The sequence below is a fragment of the Miniopterus schreibersii genome, assembly GCF_964146895.1.
Source record: "Miniopterus schreibersii genome assembly, chromosome: 5".
NCBI lineage: Eukaryota > Metazoa > Chordata > Mammalia > Chiroptera > Miniopteridae > Miniopterus > Miniopterus schreibersii.
In genome coordinates this window covers 45,970,873-45,983,194 of record NC_138106.1, presented here as the reverse complement: position 1 = coordinate 45,983,194, position 12,322 = coordinate 45,970,873, and the positions used below count along the sequence as shown (strand labels likewise).

General features: G+C 36.8%; 1 protein-coding gene across 1 annotated transcript in view; it reads right to left on the bottom strand.

Moving 5' to 3' along the window:
• Positions 1-12,322, bottom strand: part of SNX4 (sorting nexin 4) — a 47,413-nt gene that overhangs the window by 16,091 nt on the left and 19,000 nt on the right. Inside the window, exons 6-7 of the mRNA XM_081139410.1 lie at positions 8,436-8,491; positions 1,837-1,909 (exon numbers count right to left, since the gene is read on the bottom strand). Coding sequence (XP_080995536.1) covers positions 1,837-1,909; positions 8,436-8,491 — 129 coding nt within the window. The remainder of the gene's footprint in view (positions 1-1,836; positions 1,910-8,435; positions 8,492-12,322) is intronic.

The following is a 12,322-nucleotide window of genomic DNA, read 5'->3' as shown; positions in this document are numbered from 1 at the left end:
GAACAAAGCTCCTGCTCTTATGGAGCTCACAAACACTAGTAGGGGAGACAATTAACAAATGAGTACAGAATACCATGTCAGACAGTGTTGCTAAAAAGACAACAGCAACGACAGAAAATGACAGAGAAGTGATAGAAAAGTACGTCTTATTTTGTATAAGATGTCCAGGAAAGATGTCCCTGAGGAGGCATTTGAGTCAAGAATTGAATGACAAGAGAGAATAGGCCAAGGGCAGATCTTTAGGGTGGGAAGAATGGTACAGTTACTGGGAAGAGCAAATAAAAGTCCTAGGGCAGAAACAAGTTTAGAATGGTTGAGAGTAGTTAGAGGATGAAAGTGGAGTGTAGAAAGAATATAAAGGAATATAAAAACAGTTGTGTGGGACTCTTAAAATTTTTCTTTAGCATCATAGTTAAATTTTGTTATAATCTTTAAAGGTTATTAAATATTAATCACACTTTTAAATATACTTTAAAATATTAGTAGAAATCCAAATATAATCACTGTCACCTCTTGCCTTGTGACAATTTTCTGATTTGTTTTATGAAAACAATCATCCATACTTTCTCTCAGGCTCAGTGATCTGCAGCACAGTCTCACCACAATAACAACCATTTCTCCCTCCTTTAGATTTCACTTAAATGTATTCCCTGTGCTTCATGAATTTTCTGAGTGTTTAACTGTTACAATTTGTTCAACTCACCACTCATCTCTGAGATTTCTGATAAATCTGATTCTGGCTGGCTTTTCTGCATTGTCTCTTCGTTTCTTTTGGGTTGAAAGAAACTTCCAATACCTGGGGTTAGTCATGTGACTGCTTAATAGTGTACCTCTGCCTACCCAAGACTCCCAGAACTGTTTACACCTTCCTGTTAAATGTCGCTTTCTGCACTGTCCCCCTTCCCTTTGGTTAAAGGCCTTTAAAGAGGATACAGCTTTCATAATCAGCCAGACCTCTAATTTAAGTAGATTCTCCAAGTTTTCTGGCATAGAAGACAGAACAATATAAATTGTTCTTCCATTCTTCTGGATTTTCTCTGTCCCCTACCTCCGCTTTCCACAAGAACGACTGCCTAATGTACTTGTGTAATCTAAAGGAAACTAATGAGATAAAATGAGAAATGAGATAAACTAATGAAATAAAATTTCTCATTTTATCTCATTAATCCACAGTCCTTGACTGTAGCCTAATAATTCTCACAGGTACCATTTCTTCTCCTAAAAACTATCTTACAATTTATTTAAGGAGTCCAAAGGTACTCTGAATGGATAAAAAGGAAATTAGACCAATATGAGAATCTTCAAAAGGATTTTCCCCCTTACTCTATTTCTTTAAACTTATTATGGAAATCTTCAAACATACAAAAACCAGAGAACAGTAGGATATTCGTCCATTTCCCAACACTCACCTTCAATAATTATTATATGGCCAATCTAGTTTCATCTAAAACTGCCCCTACTCTCCACCCTTTACCAGTAGACTCTTTTATTAAAACAAATCCTGACAATATATTTCATTTCAAGAAGATTCCAATCAGCCTAAGATGTGATCCTAGATCTGGTAATTTAGAATCTTTCAAAGCCTTTAAGGAAAGTTCTAAGATGTCAAAACAACCATATATAAACTACAGAGAAAATAGGCTAAAATTCTTCAAGTTGTTTATGCCAGAAAACATTTCACATTTTTTAAAAATGCACTTTTGATAAACACACCAAATTTGAATAGAAAAATCAGTTATTCATTATAAATACCACTGATTACTTAAAAACATAATGATTACATGAGAAGCACTTTCTTATGGATGTGAGTAAAAAAACTCTTGGGGAACAACTTACAGCTCTGACTCGAAGAAGATGTGAGATGACTGACTGTAGTTCATCACTGTAGTGCTTTAGTTCAGTAAATCTCCTAAAACAGGAAATAAATAAAACATAACTTTTCTCATGAAAACACATAAAAAATTGGAAGACAAAACAGTACAGCTGACCCTTAAACAACACACATTTGAAATGTGCAGGTCCGCCTATACATAGACTTTTTTCAGTAAATACTATAAATCTGTTTTCTCTTCCTTCTGATTTTCTTAATATTTTCTTCTCTCTAGCTTACTTTATTGTTAGAATACAGTATATAACACATATAGCATACAAAATATGTGTTAATCAACTCTATGTTATCTGCAAGGCTTCGGGTCAAGTTAAGTTTTGGGGGAGTCAAAAGTATATGTGTATTTTCAACTGTGCAGAGGGGGGAGGAGTTTGGGGTGCCCCTAACTGCCACATTGTTCAAAGGTCAACTGTAGTTCTTGAGAATAATAAAACTGATTCTATTTAACCATATGTTGGTCTTGAACATTTATACACCAATACAAATCTTAAAAATTCTAAAAGAAAAACCCGTACTTTCTTTTGATATTTTTAAAGCCAAGAAAAGATTTCATACTTCATAATTTGTACTGTGTGTGGGACAGAGATAGAGATAAAATTACCTGGAGGGAAAAAAAACAGGAAAAAATTTAAGAGGCTAAAAATATCTTATGGGCCATGGCTGGTAGGTAGCTCAGTTGGTTAGAGCATCATTCCAATGAGCGCATGAATAGGTGGAACAACAAATCAGGCCTCTCTCTCTTTCTCTCTAAAAAGCAACAGATTAAAAAAAAAATCTTACGGTACAAATACAAACTCGTGGTCTCTAACCTCAATCTTAATGCTGCTCAGTAATCTATTTTCCTAATCTAATAACTGCCATTCTCCATTAAGACCTGAAACTTCTGCCTGGCCAGGCATGGCTCAGCGGTTGAGCGTTGACCTAGGATCCAGGCGATCGGGGTTCAATTCCCAGTCAGGGCACATGCCCGGGTTGCGGACCCTATCCCCAGTCGGGGGCGTGCAGGAGGCAGCTGATCGGTGACTCTCTCATCATTGATGTTTCTTTCTCTCTCTCTCTCTCTCTCTTCCTCTCTCTGAAATCAATAAAGATATATTTAAAAAAAAAAAAAGACCTGAAACTTCTGATGTCACCACCTGTCACTCTCTAACCAAGTTTCAAAGATTAAATAGAAGCGATCAGATAGGAAGTACCTCCACCTCCACCTCCTTCCAGCAAACTTAGAAACTTTCCAGTATCACATCATTTCTTCCTACCCTCTAGAATCCTTCTTCCCATCTAATCAATACTTTAGATTCTATCCCAGCTACACTCCATATTCCTGTTTTCTAACTTCCTCTCTCTACAAACTCCTTCTCATTAGTACATCAATTAACTTAGGGTCCCTTCTAGATTAAAGCAATACACATGCATTTCCTTATCACACCCAACTGTTAACACCTTCTCCATACCCACTCCTTTCACAGCACGTTTTCACAAGGCATTCTCTCTCTAGCCACAACCAATTCTTTCCTTCCTGTTCACTGCTCAGCCCACTTCGCCTCCAACACCATAGCGAAGCAATATTCCCGACGGTCACCTACTATTTTCAAGCTGCTGAAATCCACTGATGTACTTTAGTCCTCATCGTAGTCGATCCTTCCAGCAATGTAATGGCTGACCTGACCCTTCTCAAAAATGTGTTCCCTAGATATCAGTGTCATTTTCTCAGAATTTTCCTTTTACTCTCTGGTTACTCCTAAGGTCTCCTGGGCAGTCCTCACTTCCTTCACCCATCCCTTACACTCCAACTTCAGTCTGCAAAGAATGCCTGAAGTGTTTATTAAAACACTGTTCAGGGCATCTCAGTAAGACGGAGTTGTGAATAACCAGCACCGCTGCACACAGGGGCCCTAGTGGGACTCAGGAACCTGAGTTATTAAAGCTCACCCACAGGATTCAGATGCTGGTAATCGTCAGGCTACACTTTGGAAAACGCCCTTAAAGTGCTGGCTTCTTTAGGGGTCAGTCCTAGGTCCTCAGCCATCTTACAATCAATCTTTCCATCTACACACTCTAAGGGACTTACCACTCACAAAGCTTCACAATTATGATCACATGCTGCTGAATTCCAAATGTCTACCTCTAGCCGAGCTCTCTTAAATGCCAGATCTAGAAAGTCAACTAGCAGGCTTTTGTACTTGCTCATACCCAAAGATTAACTTATCTTCCCCTACCCCCCAAAATCTCTCTCCCCTATGTTCTCTAGCATTTTAAAGATGGAAACCTGGGTGCCACCTGTATCCCCCCTTTCATCCCACACATTCTACTAATCACTAGGTCTACATCCTAAATATTGCCCAAATATTGTCTAAATATTGCCACATAAAAGTAGAAGACCCAAGGCCCTTCTCTTCACTGCTCTCAACAGTCTAGTTTTAAGAAAGATAAACATGCATAAAGCAAGTATCATTTTGGTAATCTCTGAAATAATCTTTCTGGTTTTCTAGATTTTAAGAAAGAATAAAAGTATTTTAGTGATGTAAACTATTTTAGTAATAGCATGAATAACAATTGCTCCAACTAGATGTAGAACAAAGATTCTGTATATCAAGAATTTGTTATAACAATGACTGATGTAGACAATTCTTTTATCTAGAACTTAAGGCAAACAAATTCTATTACTAATTACACATTAATTATACACTTTAACAAGAACTTAGAAGTAAAAAACTGCCTTGGTTATGTTATTCGTCATATCACATTTAAAATCCTATACAGTCACTCACCACTTAACAACAGAATACATCTGAGAAATCTCGTTAGGCAGTTTCGTCACTGTGCAACCGTCACAGAGTGCACAGCACAAACCTTAATACGATTTTCAACCTTTTTTGTCTCATGCCACATATAATCTAATTACTAAAATTCTGCAGCACACCAAAAAATATACTTTTTGTCGATCTAACAACAAAAAAACCAGGTATAATTTTGATTCATTCACACTCCACAGTTACTGTGTTGGCTGTAGTCATTTATTTGACAATCTAAAGGAAAACAGGTCAGTGCCCTTGACTAAGTAGTCAGGTAGTTCATGTCTTAAAAACCTGCAGCACACCAGCTGTAAATTACAGGTACAGCCTACTGCTCCTAAACTACAAGCTTGTATAGCATGCTACTTTACAAAGCAACACGAGATTAAATCAAGCACAAGAGAAAATGACACAATCAAGAGATGTAGTAAACATGAGGTGTACTAGGCTGCTGTCAGTGTAACACGGCACAGAGTTTTACAGCAAACTGTTTCATATGTAAAAAGAGTACACTCTAAAAAAATGATAAAAAATATAGTATGGTAAATATATAAACCAGTAACACAGTTGTTCATTATCATTATCAAGCATTTTGTACTGTACATAATTTTATGTGCTGTACTTCTATACAATGGGCAGTGCAGTAGGTTTGTTTTACCTCAGCATCACCACAAACAGGTGAGTAATATTTGAGACGGCTACATCACTAGATGACAGAAATTTTTGGCTCCGTTATATTTTTATGGGACCACTACCCTATATGTGGTCTGTAGTTAGCAAAATGTTATTAAGTGGCACGTGACTGTATATAATATGAATATTAAATAAAATTTAGCAGTCTAGCCCTAGCCAGAGTGTCTCAGTGGTTAAAGAGTCAGCATGAGCACCAAAGGATCGCAAGTTCAATTCCTGGTCAAGGGCACGTAGGTTGCAGGTTTGATCCCCGGCCCCATAGGGGCACATGTGGGAGGCAACTAATTGATGTGTCTATCTCACATTGATGTTTCTCTCTCTCTGCCCCCCTCCTTCCCTTCCTTCCAGTCTCTTTAAAAATCAATGGAAAAAATATCCTCAATGAGGATTAACAGCAACAAAATTTAGCAACCTAGAAAATCTAGTTAGGTCAGAAAAGGGAAGACAAATATTCAATTGACAAAATATTTTTCATTAAATTAGAAAACATTTAATTGACAAACTACAGAAACTTTGCTTATAAGATTTTCCAAAGCTTTTTTTAGTAATTTCAGTTCTTAATCTAGAGAACATCACTTATATACCATAGATATCATTTTTAACCCTTAAAAAAACCTTGGTGGAATCTTAAATGCACATTACAAAGTGAAAGAAGCCAATCTGAAAAGGCTACATACTGAATGATATGACAGTGTAGAAAAGGTCAAACTATGGAGACAGTAAAAAGCTCAGTTGGTGGCCAGGGCTGTGGGGAGGAAGGGATAAATAGGCAGGGCAAAAAGGATTTTTAGGGCAGTGAAAATACTTTGTATGATACTATAATAATGTATATAATTGTCAAAACCCATATAATATACACCACTAAGAGTGAACCCTAAAGTAAACTGTGGTCTTTGGGTGACAAAGATGTGTCAATGTAGGTTCACTGACCATACCAAATGTACCACTCTAGTGGGGGATGCTGACAGACTGGGAGAAGCTATGCACTGCAGGGGTGGTATTCATGTGTAGGGGCAGAGGGTATGTGGGAGCTCTGTACTTTCTGCTCAATTTTGCTGTGAACCTAAACCACTCTATGATATAAAGTCAAGTAAAAACAAACAAACAAACGCCTCACCATGGCCAGTGTGGCTCAGTTGGCTGGCATTGTCCTGTGCACCAAAAGGCTGCCAGTTCAATTCCCAGTCAGGGCACATACCCAGGTTTCAAGTTCAATCCCCAGGAGGGGGTGTGCAGGAGGCAGCGGATCAATGTTTCCCTCTCACATTGATATTTCTCTTTATCCTTCTCCCTTCCTCTCTCTCTAAAAATATCAAAACATAGCCCGGCCAGTGTGGCTGAGCGGCTGAACACTGACCTATGATCCAAGAGATTACAGTTCGATTCCCGATCAGGGCACATGCCCAGGCTGCGGGCTCAATCCCCAGCAGGGGGCATGCAAGAGGCAGCCAATCAATGACTCTCATCATTGATGTTTCTATCTCTCCCTTCCTCTCTCTGAAATCAATAAAAATATTTTTTTTAAAAAAATCAATAAAAATATTTAAAGCCCTGGCCAGCATGGCTCAGTGGTTAGAGCATCAGCCTGCGGACCAAAGGGTCACAGGTTCAATTCCCAGTCAAGGGCATGTACCTGGGTTGCAGGTTGCACATTCTTGCCCCAGTCAGGGCACATGCGGCAGGCAACCAATCCATGTGTCTCTCTCATATCGATGTTTCTCTCTCCCTCTCTCTCTCTCTCTCTGTCCCTCTCCTCCCTCCACTCTGCCTAAAAATCAATGGAAAAAATATCCTTGGGTGAGGATTAACAAAAAACAAAACAAAAAAACACCTGAATGATTACCACCACAATTTCCTAATTAACAAAACTTTAAAATACTTACTTATACTTTATAGTCAAAATTTATCTTAAAAACCAAAGGCATTATGTTAATGTATTATGGTTTATAAAGTCAGGCATAATCGGCTATTTGACAATGCAAATTTGACCTTTGTCTGCTAAGAATTTACACTATGTAGAAATTAATGCTAAAGACCTAACTAGAGAAATGCTAACAGACTTCATCAACTTAGGCACCAAAAAGAAAAGCCTCATCTGCATAAGCAAATTTTTAAATTAAAAACTCAGCTGAACCAAACATCAGGTGAAAATCCATATGATGAAGAGCCAAATTTATCCACCAAATTCAGAGAATAAGCAAAGTCAAAATCTTAAGAAATACCTAGGTCTCATCCTAAGAAAAGCTATTTCTGAAGACACTAGCGTTGCCCTGGCTGGTGTGGCTCAAGTGGCTGGAGCGGCGTCCTATACACTGAAGAGGCTGCAAGGCTGCGGGTTCAATTCCTGGTCAGGGCACATACCCAGGTTGCAGGTTCCATCCCCCATTGGGGTAGGTACGGAAGGCAATCCATCGATGTTTCTCTCTCACATCTATGTTTCTCTCTCTCCCCCTCCCTCTCTCCTTTCCCCTCTTTCTAAAATCAGTAAGCATGTCCTCAAGTGAGGATTAAAAAATAAATTAAATGAATACACTGTCTTCCTTTAACACAGAAATGCTTGCACAAACACCAAGCTGACATTAATGAAGTCAAGTAACTGTTATATATATACATCTCTATGGCATTATTATACTAGTATGCATTTATGAAGTTGTTTTGGTATGCAAAGTAGAAAGTTTATTATTAAAATATACATGTAATATATAATCTTCTTATCTTGGCCTTTGTATATATTTGGCAAGCAAACTCATATGAGAAAAACTATTTTATATGAAATTAAAATTGCTTCTCTCATTTTTCTGACACCTTCAACAACATTTAAAAAATTTTTCTAGAAAAAAGCAGGTTTAATTTTCTAAAACTTCAGACAATTACAACCTTAAACCCAATAAAGTTAGCAAATTTTAAAATCAATTTTAGACCATAAAAGGATTTCACTAAATGTGAATTACTATTTAAAACCTTTAGCAAATAAAGTGCATACATTCAGAAATGAAAAATTAAATATATTGATAAGCACCATTCAAAACAACATTGTAACCGTTATTAAAACAAAACCTTACTTGTCTGGGTTTTTCACTCTGAATGTTGCATTAAGCGCTTTTAACCTGGAGTCTGCCTGGAAAAAATAATTTATTCACTTAATATAATTACATTTCAGGGTATAAATCCAAACAGTTTTATTTTCCCTTTAGAATCAAGATGTTCAAGTACAGTTTTCTTCATATCATTTATGTCAAACACATACAATACCTAAAAAAACAGCTTAGTAGTTATTTTTGAAAATACGACAAAAATGATGCTATAAATTAAACTGAATACACAGCATTCAATGATAACAAAGTAAAACAACTGTAAACACCAACACGCTAGCAGGCATTATTATACCTCAGGATAGATCACAAGAAAAAAGTAGTTTACTTTTTCTCTAAATCAAGAAAAGCAACAATCTGTTTATATAAACTAAATAAAAGGGCTGCTTTGAAGCCTGTTGCATTACTGAGGGTAATTCTCAGGTGGAATCCAAACCAAATGTACATTGGTTTTTCCCATTTTCATAATCAGTATTTTGGAAAATAAAAAAATATGGAGTCTGGCCAGTGTCGCTCAGCGGTTGAGCATCGACCTGGGATCCAGGCGATCAGGGTTCGATTCCCGGTCAGGGCACATGCCCGGGTTGCGGGCTCAATCACCAGCATGGGTCGTGCAGGAGGCAGCCGATCAATGACTCTCTCATCATTGATGTTCCTGTCTCTCTCTCCCCCTTCCTCTCTCTGGAATCAATATATATTTAAAATATAAATACATAAATAAATAAATATGGAAATGCCTGTACTAAAGTAAAACAAGCTAAATGACATCAAATTACTTACTAGCTGGTAGAAAATGTTACAAGACAACACAACTTTTTCTTTTCTTATTTCCAGATAACTGCTCTCAAAAGAGGGGCAGAGGGATAAACACAAAATAAATAATTTCGTTGTATAAATTTATACTTAATACATCCAAATCCTATCCTAAATTCTCATTGAAAAACAAAACACCAAATTATTTTTCTGACCAAGCACAAAAACTATAGGGCTCAATAAAAGGTAGTTCAATCAGGAATCAATTTCAAAATGTGGTTTGATTTTTAAAATCCTAATCAGCTTAAAATTTTTACATTGGTCCAACTTCCAACCCATAATTACAAATATCCCCAAAATAAACAAACAAATAAATAAAAATACTAGGGCTCCCCAGGTTACTTGCCTAAGAACATTTTTTTAATGTAACAAATATGCTACTCCACAAACTCAGCCTCCCAGAACTTCAGACCAAAAGAAATTCAAAGGGCTATCAAGAATATCTAAAGAAGCTCAATCTGTCACTGATTTCAGGGGCTTCTCTTATTTCTAAAGTCAGTATTTCAGCTCAGCCAGCATGGCTCAGTGCTTGAATGTAGACCTATGAACCAGGAGGTCAGGGCTCGATTCCCATTGGGGCACATGCCCGGATTTCAGGCTCAATCCCCAGTAGAGGGCGTGCAGGAGGCAGCCGATCAATGACTCATCATTGATGTTTCTCTCTCTCCCTCTCCTTTCCCTTCCTCTCTCTGAAATCAATAAAAACATATTTAAAAAATAATTAAAAATCAGTATTTCACCAATTCTTTACCTTTCTTACATCTCAAGAGCATACCAGCTAATAATGCATGTGATGTGAAAGTCCTCACAAATATATTACCCCCTTATGTTCTTTAAGCTAATTAAAATCACTAAATAACAAAGTGTTAATGACTTCATAGTCAAATGCAAATGTGATTTTTAAAATGAGGATGAAATTACATAAAAACCATCAGGAAGAAGAAAATTTTCATTTGTACCTTTTCTTGAATCTCATACTTCTTAATACCAGCAATTTAGTTTTAATATCATAAATTTACCAATTTAGAAGTCATATCAAATGTAAACCATCACCATCCAACTAAACCTTTGCTTACCAAACATTCTGTCAGTCAAGTCCATCACAACACCCAACTCAATCAGCCCATCATTTCACAAGATCCAAAAAAAAAGAGAAGTTGCCTAAAATGTCACCAAACCAGAAACTTCTCCCCAACGCTAGATCTCTAAAAAACTACCTGGACTGTTCCAAATCTGACAGATTACCATCCATCTTACCAGAAAGAAGTCCTTAGAGAAGTACAAACTTCCAGATATAAAATAAGTCATGGGGATGTAATGTGCAGCATAGAATAAAGTAGAATAAAGTCAATAATACTGTAATAACTGTAAGTAACAGACACTAGACTTAATGTGGTAATCACTTTGTAAGGTATATAAATGTTGAATCACTATGTTGTATACCTGAAACTAATATAATATGTCAACTATAATTAAAAATAAATGTTGAAAATAATAAAATAAAAAAGCCCTTACGCTGCTGTTTCATACCACCCTATTTTATTTAACACAGTACTATTAGAACTCATCTTTGTTTGTTTCTTAGCTATCCACTAGAATGTAAGAGACATTTTAAAAAATCACAATGTGAATGGTGCCCCCTGAAGTTGCACAACAGCTGCCATGGCAATACTCTAATCCACCTTCTCCTTTGTTCGTTGCTGTATTCCAATGCCTCCAATGCCTGGCACAACACAAATATGCAGTAAGTATTGGCTAGATGACAAAAAATAATGGACTATTCTATAGCCCCACCTTACAAGTTTCCTTTCCCATGTTCTCCTTTAAAATCCACCAACCCTCCCTTTCCAATTCCCAGTATACACTTTACTTTCCTTGTTCTGGACCTTGTCTTTCCTTTATTTCATTTCCTGATTCTTACCTTCCCCCCAATCTTGCCTAGTAAACCATGACCCAGCTTCACCTCTCTCTAACACTGGCCTCCCAAGGTTGACTCCACTGCAGGTTTCTTATTATTTAGATCACAGCTCAAATGTTATGTACCTCTTCAACCCTGTGACCCAGTTTTCCAGGACAGTCCTGGTTTACATCTGTGTCCTAATCTAATTGTTAATAGTGCCCCTTTTACTCTCATAAGTATCCCCATTTTGTCACCAATCTCAAAATAACCCCTGAAAAAAAATCTCTGCTGTCACGCTCTTTCACAGTGATTTATTTTCTTACTTTAAAGTATCTTATTTAAGTGTTAATTTAATGTCTCCAACTACTAAAATATATGCTCCATAAGAACATGGAGCTTAGGTTTTCCACTCATTCACTACTGTATCAGTAGCACCTAGTAGAGTACCTGACACTCGGGGCACCTAGCATTTGGAATCTCCACATTGGCTCTCTCGGAGTCCCTGTGCAATACACAGATTAGCAGAGATCCTAAGGGCCCCGATCTTGTCACTGGCAGTCCCTGCTCCAAGCAACAGCCAGGGTCTGGATTCTTCTGACTCAGCCTAAATTGCTTTAAGGTTTGGGCATATGAATGACACTTTCATGTAAGTAGTTTACTGAGTTAACTGAGTTAAAGTATTATTTTAAACTAGTTAGTTTATGTCTTCATAACTCTAGAGATAAACTCTGAATTGAATTGAATTCACTGAATTACCATATAAATATTCAAAAAAAGGAGGAATGCCAATACATAGCAGTGATAAAAAGGTTTGTTGCTCATGTTTACATTAAATAGAGCACAGATAAAACGAAACTAAATTTTTATTATCTTGCTGGGTATAATAATTACTCTAAGAAGATTTCAGATAATATTAACCTAGTAGGCCCATACTAGAAATTAAATTAAACATTTCTGACCAAAAAAAAATAATTAAAGTAAGCTGACATTTCAATTCGAGAATGACAATCTAATAACCAAGGTCAAATATTCTTATAGTAATGTAAATATTTGGTCTGATTTAGAATGATCTTATTTTCGTGGAAAAATAGTTTCTAACACATCCTTTACCAACCATCTTTATATACATTAATTGCATAGCTAA